The sequence below is a fragment of the Amblyraja radiata genome, chromosome 7, assembly GCF_010909765.2.
Source record: "Amblyraja radiata isolate CabotCenter1 chromosome 7, sAmbRad1.1.pri, whole genome shotgun sequence".
Lineage (NCBI taxonomy): Eukaryota > Metazoa > Chordata > Chondrichthyes > Rajiformes > Rajidae > Amblyraja > Amblyraja radiata.
The window spans coordinates 29,339,384-29,356,242 of record NC_045962.1 but is presented as its reverse complement, the minus strand read 5'-3'; the positions used below and the strand labels follow the sequence as shown (position 1 = coordinate 29,356,242).

The following is a 16,859-nucleotide window of genomic DNA, read 5'->3' as shown; positions in this document are numbered from 1 at the left end:
GGAGCATAGGAGGATGCGGGGAGATCTTATAGAGGTATACAAAATCATGAGAGGACTAGATCGGGTAGATGCACAGAGTCTTTTACCCAGAGATTGGAAATCGGGGACCAGAGGACATAGGTTCAAGGTCAAGGGGAAAAGATTTAATAGGAATCTGAGTGGTCACTTTTTCATACAAAGGGTGATGGGTGTATGGAACAAGCTGTCAGAGGAGGTAGTTGAGGCTGGAACTATCCCATCGTTTAAGGAACAGTTGGACAGGTACATGGATAGGACAGGTTTGGAGGGTTATGGACCAAGCGCAGGCAAGTGGGACTAGGGTAGCTGGGACATTGTTGGCCGGTGTGGGCGAGTTAGGCCGAAGGGCCTGTTTCCACACTGTATTAATCTATAACTCTATGACTCTAATGATCAAATGGACTGCTTAGTCCAGGAGTCTTTGAGTGTGTCTTCTGCAGAAGCGATTAACTTTAGTAATGAGTCAAGGTCAAGGATATGAGGTTGACCAAATAACGTGAAAAATGTCAACATTTCCATCAGATGCTGGGTGGCTCAAAAGAAATGACACAAACACGACCAGCAATATGATGTTATTGGTCAATCAGAGATGAGATCCAATTGGAAGGTGATCTTCTGACTGGATCTAGAAATATCGAACAGGTCCACCACCGATATTCCGGCACCCCGGGTTCCAGAGCCTTTCTGCAATATCCATTTTGCTGGACCAAGAGGTCACGGCCTCCGCGAGGAGTCCAATGGTATTAGAATGGTCCGTCTATGTAGCCGAGATACGGGCCCGCAAAGTCGGCTCGGTTGTCGGCTATGGGAACGAATCTGCCGGCTCCGGTTGACTCAGAGTTGCAGAGCCCTGGTCACAGAGGGCAAACTCGACCCGCTGATCGGCGTGGAAGTCCCGATGAGTTCGTGATCAGCCGCCTCAAGTGGCCTGGATGCCACATTTTCGATGGGAATTCCCGGGGGGTGGATTTTAAGTGCGTTCTCGTAATTTTGTCCAGATTAAAGGAGGTGTTGAACCACCAGTTGCCAAAAAATCGGTGGTGGACCTGTACTAAAAAGACGCAAGAAGTATATCTCCAAAATATATGAAAACCACAACATAATCTGTACCCTGCATTCGCAACAACAAAAAGATCTACTGTTGAGGCTAAAAGTAAAGAAATACACATTAAAACAGTATGATGTCTATCATGTAGGTCAATGAAATATGGCTGCAAAATATTTTTAAGAGTGCATACACAAAGGCTGTTCATGGCATCTCAGCTGGTATGTGAATGATGCTCTTTTGACTAATTGGTGAAATATTGAGAAAGCAAGTGTGGGAGGCTTTATTGACCACACATACACCAATTTAGATGCTTTAAATTTTTGAATGCTCGATGAATACAATGTTCAAATGGCCTTGCAGAATGTACTGCGGGGACTGATCAGATTATTAAAATAATTTTGTGCTGTAATAACATAATCAATATTTATAAAACCTCAGATAGACACAAAAGAGTAACTCAGCGGGTCAGGCAGCAGCATCTCTGGAGAACATAGATAGGTGATGTTTCCAGTCGGGACACTTCTTAAGACTGATTGCAGGGGGAACTGGGAAAAAATAACTGGGTGAGAAGAGGGGGCCAAACAAATCATGGCCTACAACAGTAAGGTGACTTCAGGCGAGGGGGTTGGTTCCATGATAGGCAGATTGTTGGGTTGAAGTATGTGTGAACCCAAAATAAATAAAGCAAATTGCAAAGCTTGTGGAAGGATCTTTGATGGAAGGGGTGGCGGTGGGGTTGAAAGACACCAGTGCAAGGCTAGCCAAGGTTCAGGGGAAGGGAGTGGGGGGTGTAAGTATTGGAAGGGGGTGGGGGGGGGGAGAGGTTACCTAAAATTGAAGGATTCAGTGTTTATGCTGCTGGGTTAGAATATGAGGCTGAATATGATGCGCAGTTCTTCCAGTTTGCGTGTGGCCTCACTCTGGCAATGGAGGAAGCCCAGGACAGAAAAGTCAGTGTGGGAATGGGAAGGGGAGTTAAAATGGTTAGCAACTGGATGATCCAGTAGACCTTGGCAGCAGAGTGTAAGTGTTTAACAAAATGGTCGCCGAGTCTACGCTTGGTCTCGCCGATGTACAGGAACCCACATCAGGAACATCGGATGCAGTAGATGAGATTAGAGGAGGTGCACGTGAACCTCTGTCTCACCTGGAAGGACTGCTGGGGTTCCTGGATGGAGTCGAGGGAGGAACTATAGGGACAGGTGTTACATGGTGTTGTGGTTGCAAGGGAAAGTACTTGGAGAGGTGCTGGTATGGGTGCGAAGGCAACCAAGGAGCTGTGCAGCGAGCGGTCTCTGCAGACGGCAGAAAGGGGTGAAGATGGAAAGATGTGACTAGTGGTGGGATCACATTTTACGTGACGGAAATGTTGGAGAAAGATGTGTTGGATGCGGAGGCTGGTGGGGTGAAAGGTGAGGACCTTTCTTTATTGCATCTGGGGAGAGAAGGTGCAAGAGCAGAACGATGGGACACAGAAGGGACGTGGGTAAGGGATCAATCTATGACAGCCCGGGGGAAATAACGTTAACTAAAGAATGAGGATATCTCTGATGTATGGAAAACCTCGTCTTGGAAGCAGATGCGGCTGAGACAGAGGAATTGAGAGTAGAGAGCATCTTTGCAATAAGCAGGGTGGGAGGAAGTGTAGTCCAGAAAACTGTGGGAGTCTGTAGCTATGCAGTAGACATCAGTCGATAGTCTGTCCCCTTTGATGGAGACAGAGAGATGAAGAAAGGGGAGAGAGGTGTCACAGAGAGTCCAGGTGAAGTGAGGGCAGGGTGGAAGTTAGTGGTGCAGTTAATGAAGTCCATGAATTCTGCACAGGTGCAGGAGGCAGCTCTGTTGCAGTCGCCGATGTAGCAGAGACAATATTGGGGGATTGGGTCAGTGTACATTTGGAACAAGGACTGTTCTATGTAACCAACATAAATGGCAGGCTTTTTGGGGCCCATGTGAATGCCCATGGCTACACCTTTAACTTGGACAAAGTGAGAGGTTGAAAGAGAAGTTGTTGAGGGTGAGGACAAGTTCTGCTAGGTGAAGGAGAGCATTATTAGAGGGAATTGATTGGGTCTCTGTCACCTCTCCATTTTCTCCAGAGATGCTGTCAGACCCGCTGAGGTACACCAGATTTTGTGTATATCTTTGGTATAAACCAGCATCTGTTATTACATTTATAAAACTTCCTTCTCTTTTAAAATTCAAAATTTAGGGCATTAAAATCGTCATCCCATAACATTGACCAATCATGGAAATCCAACTACATCCCAACTCCAATGCCTAGATTGGTGAATCTTCACAGCACACTATGGATTAGGCATTGGTAACCTACAAAAGTGCAACTTTACTCAGAATTCCTACCAACAATTCCTTTACGGTAAACACCTAAATTATATTTATGCTGCGTTTCAGTTATATCATGCATCCGATTTTTCATATGCTTCATGTGTCATGCATTCAGAAGATAAAAATGTATTTTCTCTCTTTTGATCATTTTTGTGAACTCTCTCTTGCAACAAACATTCCTTCAAGCGGCATTGACTCATGAACCAATAATCCTTGGCTCTTGGTCGGTGTAATTGCATTTTTTGTAAAATTACTGATTTGAATTAAGACCACAATAGAGCTTCTCATTTATTCTGATGCAGAAAAACATAGACGAAAAAGGGCAACACAAAGACTAGAATCTGGAATCCTGTGGAAGTAACACGAGGTTAGAGATTTTGAGAGACAAATTTCTTCTTTTTGCGGATGTGCACAGCTGAGACAGGTTTTTGTGCTGATACAATTCATTTTATAAAAATACAAATCCTAATGTCCATGTTTTTTTTACCTTTTAACAAAGTCTTCAAAGAGGATGCGATGAGAATATCCCTGCCCACGGATGCGTATGGTTTCCAAGATGCCAGTGTACCGCAGTTGAACCAATACTCTTTCTTCAAAGAACTTTTCTGCTTGACGATCATCATTGGGTTTGATGCAACGGACAAAATGAGGCTGACCCACCACCATTTTAGACAGGAGATCCATCAGTGAGTACTGCCAGATAGAAAAATAATATTCACATGAAGAACTGTTTGCTGACTGATAACCACCCAATTTCCTTTGTGCCTAGTGTGTAGGATAGTGTTAGTGTACAGGGATTACTGGTTGGATCGGACTTGGTAGAGCGTAGGGCCTGTTTCTGCAATGTATCTCTAAACTAAAAAACTAAAAAACTAAATTAACAATTTCTGGTGCAAATTACCAGATGCCAAAAAAAAGAAAGGTTGGAGCAAAATAAATAAATCTCCAACTCAAGTCGTTCCCGAACGTAAGATTCCAGCACTCCCTTTGCCTTCCTCAGCAGTCATCTTTAAAACAAATTCCAATTGCACTTGCCCTGCGTGTTACAATAGCAATTCGGCCTCCCCCTTGCTAGTCTTGCCATTGTGACATCATAATTTCATGTTGGTTGGTTTGAAATTAAAGGTATTTTGATTTTTTTAAACTTTAATCAATAATAAGTCGAGAAATAAAGCTTAAAATGTTCAGTGAAAGGGATCTCGGCCTCGAGGGGAAAAATGTGAATCAGAATATGTAAAAATCTTGTGAAAGTTGGCATTTTTAAAGCTTTAATCGCGAATAACGTGTCAAATATGGGATGAAATCTTCATTCAGGCCAAAGATCTTATAGCGGGCTTATAGGATCTTTGATTCAGGCTGGTCTCTGCTAGCTGAGCCATTGTGACGTCATCATTTGAAGCTGGTGGTTTTAATTTCAGTCTTTTGATGATTTTAAACTTTAATCAGTAATGTCGAGAAATAAAGCATGAAATGTTCAGATCAGGTGATCCCAGCCTTGACGGGAAAAATGTCAACCGGAATATGTAAAATATGTTATCGTTACCGTGTCGTTTTTTCACGAAGATGTAAAGACAACCACATATACACACACATATACACACTAACAAGATCAGAGTTTTAATAAGTATATGATTTCATAATATATTTGCAATGATATTTCTTTGATAAAATATTTCAGTCAAACTGTAAAGGAATATTTTTAAATACAGTATGACAACAAAAGCAGATGCACAATATTAAACAATGTAATGGCCTCCATCAGTATTTGAACATAACAGTGGGACCCCCTTCCCACTCAGAAACAACAAATGCATGCTCCTTTTTAAGTTCTTTAGTCCTACTGAAATTAGATTTTTCTTATTAATGCCATATTTTACTTGAAGGTAGTTGTTACTGAAATAATAATCTTACCCTAAAATAAGAGGCCACAGTTTGTCTTTTCATGTTTGTTGTTTCGTCAGGATGTCGCATTGCTTCCAGTGTATCAACCTGGTTAAAGGACATGAAATACATTTATAATTTAAATTAAAAAAAACTTAACCTCCAAGAACTACTATTTCCAGAGTGATAAAATTAACAAGCAAAAAATGCAGGGAATCAGCAATTGAGAGTCAATAAAAATAAAAGAAATCAAAGGGTACTAGCTTAAAGGCATACTCCGTATATTAATGCAGAACTCAATTCATATTTTTACTATTAAACCAACATAAAATTTGCCCTTAATATAAAATTCTGTCTTCAAAGTAGCCATACTCACCATACTCTATTAACATTTTGATGATGTTATATTTTTCATACAACGTATTTCATCAAATCTAATGAAGCACTAAAATGAATGGCTTCGGATTATGCTTACATTACCATCATAAATACTGGTATGCATTTGTGTTTGCAATGTAAACATATTTAGAACATAGGTATGTGTTTGGCTTAGTGCATAATTTGTTGTTATGTCCTTTTATTGAGGCAAAAGAAAGACATTTAATTTATTTATGAACTAATAACTTTTTTTCCTCAGTAATTTTCAAACTACATGTATTCCTAAATGTACTACAAACATACAGTGATAGGGGAGTTATCTATGTAAATACGACTTGAAAAATGCTTCATTTAAAACCTGGAGAATTTAACAATACTGTGTCGAGGTAGAAACAACACCTTGCACTACAAAGCGATGGTACTTCGCTCCATCTTGTTACTTCCTACGTGGGAAATAACACCAGATAGACCAAATAAAGTCATGCTCTCCATATCTGTAGGTGATCAGAGAGAGAACCATCCCAATATTCATTACTTAGAATATTTAATGAGACAGAGCCTGGGAACAGATCATCTGATCTTCATAGGAGGAACAGAGCATAATTAAGGAGATAGACACAAAATGCTGGAGTACCTCAGCGAGTCAGGCAGCATCTCTGGAGAAAATGAATAGGTGACATTTTGGGTCATTACCCTTCTTCAGACTGAGAGTCCGGGGACAGGGAAACTAGAGGTATGAAAAGGTACGGAACAAGTCAGAGAACAGATATGGAGATATGGCAACAGGGTAAAAAATAAATAGAATTGGATTTTAAAAATTTGTTTGAATACATGCAAGTTTAAAATATGCTCAGTATATTTTTGAAAATATGAATTTTATTCTAGAATGTATTCCTTTTCCTCAACATTCAAGCATGTAAAACCTGATGTAGCCAAATTAGTATTATAATGACAAAAGGAGAAAATAAAAGGACATTTAGCATATGTAACGCTTTAAGTTTTAGTTATTAACATCAACTTTTCTCTGCAGGTAGTGAATGACATGTTCCTGAGATGTTCAAATCACACTGATGTTAAGGTGACCATGTCAAATATTCTTTGGCAAAAATACACGTTGGAAAAGATTGTCCCATTAAAGCAGCTCTTGTTTCTAAAATAGTCCTAAAAAGTAAAACAGAACTTCCATTCGGTAAAAATGAATTCACAGAATACAAAAAGTGGCAACATTTGAATAGTTTTTGGTATAAGTTGCCACATTTCCATAAATTGCCAAGTAAATTGTGATTTCATGTGAGGCATACTCAAAATTGACAGCATGGTTGATATATTGACTTGGAGCTGAAACACTAGAAATTGATGTTTTGATGCTCCCAAGCACTGCCATTGGATGCCATATACTAATCTGGAGCTGAAAAAATGTTCAACTTTGAATATACCTTCCATACATTTGCAGGTATTTTCTCCATTTATTTCTCTATCCTCTGGTTATAAGTATATTGATTATTTAGATTAACACTTGATATTCACTTGTAAAAAAAGTGTTCAACGCAAATCCAAATTCATGGGCCTCATTGTCATGGCAAAGAGACGAATTGACCGATGAATCGGCAGCTGGCTGATATTGCACAGTACTGAAGTTTAGGTTTTGGCATGGCACAGGGAACATGGAGACCATGAACAGGGGATGGATGAAAGGATTGAAGTCCTGGAGACTGTAATTAGTGTTAGAATACGGTGGGATCTGCAATCAGGCAAGTCTAGGAATGAATGAGGTCTGAAGACCACAATTAGGTTAGAGGACATTGTTGCATTGTCGACAGTGGTGGGAAACAAATGCAAAGCTTGAGCCATTTGAGGCTCAGATTTAGAGATACAGCCTGGAGACGGCCAACTACACACTAGGACAATTTATAGAAGCCAATTAACCTACAAACCTGCACATCTATGGACTGCGGGGGGAAACCGGATCGCCCAGAGAAAACCCACATGGACACAGGGAAAATGTGCAAACTCTGCACAGACAGCACCCGAGGTCAGGAACGAACCCGGGTCTCTGGTGCCGTGAGGCAACAGCTCTATCAGCTGAGCCAATGTGCCGCCCTCAGTCAACAGTAGCACTCCTGTTCCACCTAGTTCCACATTCATTTAACTGCCTGAATGCACCTTGATTAGATGTTGGGAAACAAATGTTGGAGTAGTGGCATTGAGCAGACTTTAGGCTCCATATCTGCATTTACAAAGGGACTAATTCTTACTTCAATTAAAGATACTGTCTTGTATGTTCCTACCAAATATGCTTCAGTGCACACTTCTCACTGAATGTATGTGTAAACTTTCCGTTTTCAGTTTTAGTAGGTGTCGTAGATCTGAACAAATGAGCATAGCACAACACAACATATGGAGAAATAAGGAAGTGCAGATGTTGGAATCGAGCAAAACACAAAGTGCTGGAGTAACTCAGCAGGTCATGCAACATATGTGGGGGGATTGGACATGTCACATCCTGGCCTCAGATGTGGAATAATAATGATACTGACACAATATTTATAGGTTCCATTCCTTGGTCTCCGTGTTTATTATCTCACTCAGCTATGGCCTCCTACCTAGGCTTACACAATGCACATGCGATCTGACCTCCAAGTCATCTGATCCAAAGGTCATGATATTTGCATATCATCATCATGACTCATCGTCATGACATCCCTCCTTTACCAGAATTAAACTTTAAATTGATGTGTTATTTCTAATATACTTTCCAATTAAATTCTTACAAAATATATATGAGTTTCATTTGTGTTCCAATAACTCACGAAACAAATATATTACAACTACAAAACAAATGCAACTTTTTACACTCTTGTAACCTTAATAAACTCCTTGCTCATAATAAACAGTATCATAATAAACAGTATCATACTAAACAGTATCATAATCTATACCACAAAATCGTCATATCGCTTGGGGACTCTCCTTTCACGGTACGGTCTACCAGCTGGCACAGAAGCATCAGAGTCTGTTGAAACTGCCAAAGTGTTGTCACCCAGACACCTTCTCTCCTCACCAGCGTGCTGCCTGTGGAACTAGTCACCACCTCGGAAATGTCGTCTTGCCCCCCTGAATCAGTAGCTCTTGGTGGGTTTTGAGGTACCTCGTTTTGTTTGTCCTTGGACATGTACTTTTTGACGCTCGATACATTTCTCTTGTAGATAACACCTTCTGCAGACTTGACTGTTACCATGCTGCCACTCCTCGATACAACATTGTATGGCTGGCAATGGTAAGGAGTGTCTATCTTACCGCCACCATCTCGCCTCACAAGCACATCATCCCCAGGAATTATTTCAGAGTGCCTGGATCCTCGTTTCAAGTCGGCATACCATTTTGCCGCACCTTCCTTTGCGGCATCACAGTCTCCTCAACTCATGGTCTTTCGTGATCTCTCGCACTTCTGGTATTTTAGTGAGAATTTTCCTTCCAAACAAAGCTTTTGCTGGACATTTCCCTGTCGTCGAGTGAGTGATCACCCCATTTACAGCTGCGTATGCCAACAGTGCCTCCTTCCAGTTTGTCCCTTCGGCATGGGCGACGTATCCTCTTCTCTATGGATTGGGTTTGTCTCCCTACTTCTTCGTTAGCTTGTGGCCATTTCGGAGTCACCTTGTGATGATGGATACCTGTGATTCTCATGTATTCAGCAAACGTCTCAGATACAAACTGTGGTCCATTGTCGGAATACAGTGTAACAGGCAACCCGTGTCTGGTGAAGATCTCTGCTAATGCCTGTACAGTCTTTCCTGCTGTAGTTGACTTCATCACTGCATACTCATAGTACCTACTGTAAAGAAGTTAAGTCTGACACACTTGTAACTTTACTTAATGTTTAATGATCACATAGGTTGGACACGTTCCAGCACTGACTGCATACAGTCTATGACCGTGCTGGAACCAAGAGAGAGAGAGAGAGAGAGAGAGAGAGTTATTATACTTGATGACTAAGGCGTGGTTAGTGGTACTGAGGTAGCTATATTATTGGTTGTATGCATGAACCATCTACATCCTTCCCCTTAGAAATCAAAAAACAGAATTGGAGCCGTGGCAGTGTGATTACACAAAGCATGCGAGTTGAAACAAAGTCGCCGTAGCGAACAGGCGGCTTAACAATGCGACCCGAACGCGTGCGTACAGCGCCTTCCCCCCCCCCCCCCCCATCGGAAAGAAGGGAAGGCGTAGCGGAAGCAGGCGAGAATGTTAAAGCAGGAGGAGACGCAGTCGGAGCGGGAGAGGCAGGAGGGGAAGGCGAACGTATAGGAGGGGAAGCAACCCGGCCAAAACCTGGTGGCAGCGGAGGAGGAGAACGCAACAGGCGAGGGGTCTGGGGCATGCAGGGAACAGCAGGGCAATCGGCAGTAGCAGGCTGGAACAGCAACGGAGGAGCATAAGGACCCGCAGGTGCAGGCGTCGGCTCGTTCACAGCCAGCAGGTGTTGACGGCTCCGACGATAGACAGTCCCATCGTAGTCAACCAGGTAAGATCTGGGAGAGTCAGCCACACCAACCACGGTCGCGAGGCGGGGATAGCTGGTGGTAGTCTGCATCCAAACGACCTGCCCGGACAGTAGAGGCGACAGCGGTCGGCAGGACTTGTCGTGCGACCGTCGTTGAACCTCATGCTTCTGTTCAATCCGCTGTTGGACAGTGGCAGGCTCGAGCACTTTGGGTAGCAGGGCCTGTTGGGCGATTGGCATGGGTGGTCTTGTCATCCTCGACATCAGACGCTGGGCAGGGAAACCCATAGTCGGGTCCCGGGAGATGTTACGTAGGTTAAGTAAGCCCAGGTAGAAATCGCAGTTGGACAGGCGGGACTGCTCCAGCAGACCCTTAGCACTCCGCACAGCCCGCTCAGCCAGGCCGTTACTTTGTGGGTACTCAGGGCTGCTGGTGTAGTGATGGAAGTTCCACCTGGCAGTGAAAGCCTTGAATTCGGCGCTTGTGAATTGCCGGCCATTGTCGGTCTGCAAGCGGACAGGGGCACCGAAGGTGGCGAAGTTCCTGCGCAGTTTGCTGATGACCATCTCGGAGGTGATGGAAGTAAGTAGGTCCACCTCGAACCAGTTGGAGTACGAGTCAACCAGGATGAGAAACTGCTTGTCCCACCATTCGAATATGTCGGCAGCCAGCGATGTCCAGGGCATGGTAGGCGCCGGCTGCTGCAAAAGGGGCTGGCGCTGCTGGTGTGGGGCGAGGTTGTTGCAGGAGAAACAGGAGGACACTCGGTCCTGATGTATTTGGCCATACCAGGCCAGTAGAATTGTCCTTGGGCATGAGAAATAGTGGCATCGACCCCAGGATGACCGCTATGGGCTGCTTTGTAGTATAGATCATACAGAAAGGCTGGGACCACGACCTTGTGGCCCTTGACGATAACACCATCTTGGATCACCAGCTCATCTTGGACCAGGAAGAACGGCAGGGCACCCGACGGCAAAATGGTGCGTCTGTCGGGCCACCCACGCTTGGTAACGGCTGCGAGCTGCTGCAAAGCAAGGTCAGCGGCGGTGTGCTCGGTCAGGCACTGCAGCTGCTTGGTCGGGACAAAGTTGACGTTCAGTACCAACAGGTCTTCCTGCTCGTAAGGGTGACGGTCACAGGAGGCTCGTGGGGCACGAGACAGAGTGTCGGCCACATGCATCTCAGTGCCCCTCTTGTATACGATTTGGAAATCAAAACGCTGGAGCTGCAGCATCATGCGCTGCAGCCTGGCGGGGGCAACATGTATGGGTTTGTTAAGAATAGTCACTAATGGCTGGTGGTCGGTTTCGACTGTGAATTTGCTGCCGAATAGGAAGTCTTTAAACTTGGAGCAAGCGAACACCACCGCCAGGAGCTCCTTCTCGATCTGAGTATACTGTTGCTCCGTGTCGGTCATGGTCCGCGAGGCATACGAGACCGGTAACAGCGATCCGTCGTCGTAGAGCTGCAGGCAAACAGCACCGAGTCCAAAACGAGAGGCATCACAGGTAACAACAATGGGACGGCGCAGGTCGAAGAATTTTAGTGTCGGGGTGCTGGTCAGCTTAGACTTCAGACATTCGAAAGCCTGCTGGTGTTGTGGAAACCAGGACCAGGCAGTGTCTTTTTTAGTTAGCTGCCTCAGGGCCGAGCTCAGCTCACTGAGATTAGGTATGAACTTCCCGAGGTAATTGACCATGCCCAGGAATCGTTGCAGACCGAGGACGTCGGTTGGGGCTGACATCTCGGAGATTGCATTTGTCTTTTGCGGGTCGGGCTTCAGTCCATTAGAAGTGAAGATATGCCCGACGTAAGGCACTTCAGAGACGCGGAATCTGCACTTTTTTTTGTTCAGTTTTAAATTGATCTGCCGGGCCCGGTCCAGGACCCGGCGGAGGTTCTTGTCATATTCGGCGGCATTATTCCCGTAGACTAGGATGTCATCCACGATGATGGCACACGGCATGCCGGCGAACAGCTGTTCCATGGACCGCTGAAACACCTCGCTGGCAGAGTTAATACCAAATGGCATCCGTAGGAACTTGAATCTGCCATAGGGAGTGGCAAACGTTGTCAGGTCAGAGGAGCGTTTGTCGAGTGGTATTTGCCAGAAGGAACTCTTGGCATCAAGGACAGAGTAGACCATGGCCTGGCCGACTTGAGCTGCAACATCTTCCACGGTTCTCATGGGGTAGTGTGGTCGCCTGATCGCGAGGTTCAGGTCCTTCGGATTAATGCACACCCGTATCTCGTTCTTGTCCTTTTTCAGGGTGGCAAAAGGACAAGACTACCCTTTTTCAGGGTAGTCTACCACTACCATAATCAGGGGCAGAAAATCTGGGGGGGCCAGAGGGGACACATCCCCCCCATGTTTTGAGAGGTGGGGGACATCCCCCCCAAGTTTTTGTGATCCCGATTTTAAAATCGCCGTTTTTAGCGCTGGATTGAGCCTCCGAAGCCTCGCGCGTGTGTGTGAGTGTGCGCATGCGCGCGTGGCCGGCAAAAAATTGTGTCCCCAGTCCCCTCCATGTTTTGATAGTGAGTTCTGCTCTTGACCATAATTGATTCACCTGTTGGAAGTGGTCCAAGAAAATCAACAATTATGTCAACCCATGGCAACGTTGTACTTCTAATTGGTTATGGTGGGTTGCTCCTGCTTGTGATTTGGCATCCGTGACATGTCTTGATAAATTTTTCGGCATATTTCTCACAACCTGGCCACCACACTATGCTCCGCAAATTCTGTTTAGTACCGACGATGCCTAAATTTCCTTCATGAGCTAATGACACGATCCTTGGTCCTGCGGGATCACCAATCTGCTACCTCTCAGCACACAGTGACCAATTACACAAAATTCATCTTTTATGGGAACATATGCTTTGTAAGGGCATTGATCCCATTGTCCACTGTGAATACGTTCTCTGATATCCTTGAGTTCAGGATCATGTTCTGATTCCCTTTCAACTTCCTTCATTGTCATGGCTCCTGGCGTTAACTGAATTGCGACGAATCATTCTCTGCTTCCATCTTCAGCGTGGATGTTGCTCTCAGCTGTTCATCCTTCAACAGTATCGACAGCGGGTCCGCAATGTTTGTTTTCTCAGCAATGTGGACTACTTTGTACTTGTGCTGTTGGAGTCTCAGCACCCAACGTTCTACTCTGGCACATTAGACCTTGTCGAATAGATCATTTCCAGCAGCTTGTGATCTGTAACAAGTTCGAATTCAATGCCGTACAAGTTTGCATGGAATCTTTTACAGGCCCACACTAGTCCCAATGCTTCTTTCTCAGTTTGAGAATACCTTCTCTCCACGCTGGTTAACGATCGACTGGCGTATGCTATGATTCTGGGTCCATCTGCATGTGTTTGTACCAACACTGCTCCTAAGCCGACCGGACTAGCATCTGCTATGAATTTTGTTGGTGCAACTAGATCATAATATCCAAGGGTTTCTGCACTCATTAGACTCAGTTTCAATGATTTCTCTGTTCACTACCAAACTGGAACGGTACGTCTTTCCTGGTCAACTTTCTCGGTGGATCTGCCAGTGTAGCAAAATGTTACACACCTGTAACACTCAATCTCACGTTCAGGCATACTTCTTGGTCTCCCATAGGACAGCTGGTTAACTTGCCCAGTTTTGGAATCTTTCAATTTCATGCTGTGAAATTGTCCCTCAATAGCTCCCAGTGCTGCTGCAATCGACAAAGCACCATTAAGGTTTAACTCAACCCCTTTTTCTAGCAGCCTTCTCCTGAGCTTGTCTGACATGCAATGCTGGACAACCTGATCCAAAAACTGGTTTTACACATCAGCAGCCATATATTTGCATCCTACAGACACCTGTCTGTGTCTCGTCACAAATTGTGCAACAGTCTCGCCCTCTTCCTGCATTGTTTTGCGGAATAAGTGGCGTTGAAATGTAGCCTCCTATCTAGGCTTACACAGTGCACATGCGATCTGACCTCCAAGTCATCTGATACAAAGGTCATGACACTTGCATATCATCATCATGACTCATCATCATGACAGGACAGACAATGTTCCAGGTCGGCACACTTCTTTCGATTGATAGTGGTAGCACAAAGTGCTCAAACGTCGTCTGTGGAATATCAGGGATTGCTTGCTGTGCAGTACAGGAAAGAACAACTTTGTAAAATTAATACCGAAAATAAACATTGTAAATTCAATACAATCCCTCGAATGACAATCGTTTTCATGTTGTACATGATTATTCCAAGAATTATAAAACCACAGATTTTGAAAATTGTGCACATTAAAGAGTTTGAACGAGCTAACAATGAATGCCATTTTTTTGCCATTCTTACCTTCAATAAATATTTTGGAGACTGTACATGAAAAATAAATAGAATAAAACATGGTCAACAACAATTCAAGTGGATTTCATTCAATAAAAAACAAATGAGAATCAGCACTGCATAATTAAAACAGAGGTAAATGCTGTAAGATGACCATTGCCCTATTACCTATATTGTTGTTTCAAACTCTCATTACAACAGGACACAAAGTGCTGAAGTAACTCAACGGGTCAGGCAGCATCTTTGGAGAACACAGAAAGGTTGGGTCGAGACCCTTCTTCAGACTGAATCGTCACCTGTCCATGTTCTCTAGGAATGCTGCCCGACCTGCGGAGTAACTCAGCATTTTGTATCCTTTTGTGTATCAACCAGTATCTGCAATTCTTTTTTCCTCTCAACACAGCTTGCAGTTTGTATTCTTAATTTCTCACAGCAGTTATACACTGCACTGATGAATAAACTTCTTTAAATAAAAACACTGCATCCTGATAAAATTCTGCACTGACACATAACATCAAAGCATCTGAACTCGTCACATGACCAAATAAATATCAGACTTTCTGATTAGAACTGGAGTGACGTTCATTACTTAGTTTCTCACATCATAGTGTGAAAGCAATCACCAAGGAGTTTTTTTTTGGATCATACTTATTTCTCACAGCTTGTATTCTTTTTCTTGAAATTTCAGAAACAGCTCTGGATATACGTAGGACATCATAATACTAGCATCTGCTGCAATCTTTGTTTTTAAGCATCAAGCTACACAGCACCTGCTTGATGAAAAGGTTACAGCTAAATGTTTGCTGTTTAAGCATGGTGTATGTACATATTGGTTTTGTGCTGGCTGTGCTCATTGATTGACTTAACTTCACTTGTTTTCTTTGAAGATACAGTAGCTAGAGGGATAGGTACAAGGCCTGGTGACTCACACCGTGGGATGCAAATGAAGAACGCAAGAACTAAAAGCTTTGAAGTAAATGTAAATGTGAAATGCATGTGAAATACAGTTATCAAAATTGATCGATTAAAAACTTTAGTTTTAACTACTCGAAGGTAAATATTTTCGGCCCAGTTGGATCTACCATTTATGTGTACTGCATCTTAGCATATAACAGAAAAGACCAAATCCATGTCACCATTGTTTCTATTAATAAACTGTTCTCATACAATTATTTTATACTTTCTCAATTCACACATGACATAAAAACAATTTGTACAAACATTTAAAAGGAATAATGTCCAAGGATCATTATCAAGATGGGTTTATTAAACAAGAACAAGATGTATATCTGTAAGAAGGAACTGCAGATGCTGGTTTTCACCGAAGATAGACACAAAATGCTGGAGTAACAGCGGGACAGGCAACATCTCTGGAAAAATGGAATAGGTGGCGTTTTGGGTTGAGACCCTTCTTCAGACTGAGAGTCAGGGGAGAGGGAAACTAGAGGTATGGAAAGGTACAAAGCACAAATGAATTAAATGCATGAAAGAATGAAGGAATGTGCTTTGTACCTTTTCATACCTCGAGTTTCCCTCTACCCTGACCCTCAGTCTGAAGAAGGGTCTCAACCCAAAACGCCACCTATTCCATTTTTCCAGAGATGTTGCCTGACCCGCTGAGTTACTCCACCATTTTGTGTCAAACAAGATGTACATTGTTTATCTCACAAACCTAATTAAAAGTAATTTCCTATTTTAAAGTGTGATTTAAAATACAAACAAACCTTGCTCCGTTTGGCATTTAGTTGTGGAGGTAATGACCTGGATGCTGCACTTACTCTTGCTCTTGACTGTGCTAAGTTACCTGGAAAAGGGAAATGTGTAGTTCTGTGTAAGATGTTAAATAACCATATGTAAAACATTCAGGATATGTCAAAGTGTTACTAAGTCTAGCACAAGATGTCCAAATGTTTTTGCTGGCTATACCTTCAGAGGCTAAACTGTGATTAATAGCAGTGAAAGGAGCCTTTGAAGAAGGATTGGTGACATCAAAGTCTTAATCCATGGGTGGCAGGATTTTTTTTAATTGAGTAGGAAGCATTTTAACGCATTTCAGCAGATTTAAACCATGAATAAATAACAGGCATCAGCAGATAGTCCACACACATTTCAGCAAATACTGAAACTAAGATATAATTCTCAATTTAAGTGTGCGCAGTGCAATAGCTATAGGATAAATTGGAAAATAATATTTGGGAATCATGCAACAGGTGATAACAACATTTCTACATATATGATCGATATGATTTTGGAAAATAAGTTGATTTCATAACATGTCCACAGCATTTTTACCATATGTTGTCAAAATCATGACAAAGCCAATTCAGATGTGACCCAATTTGTTATTTAGGAGAGAAT

At 43.2% G+C, this 16,859-nt stretch overlaps 1 protein-coding gene across 1 annotated transcript in view; it reads right to left on the bottom strand.

Annotated features, from left to right (window-relative positions):
• Positions 1-16,859, bottom strand: part of myo3b (myosin IIIB) — a 398,335-nt gene that overhangs the window by 155,463 nt on the left and 226,013 nt on the right. Inside the window, exons 23-26 of the mRNA XM_033024000.1 lie at positions 16,226-16,305; positions 14,511-14,531; positions 5,324-5,401; positions 3,900-4,105 (exon numbers count right to left, since the gene is read on the bottom strand). Coding sequence (XP_032879891.1) covers positions 3,900-4,105; positions 5,324-5,401; positions 14,511-14,531; positions 16,226-16,305 — 385 coding nt within the window. The remainder of the gene's footprint in view (positions 1-3,899; positions 4,106-5,323; positions 5,402-14,510; positions 14,532-16,225; positions 16,306-16,859) is intronic.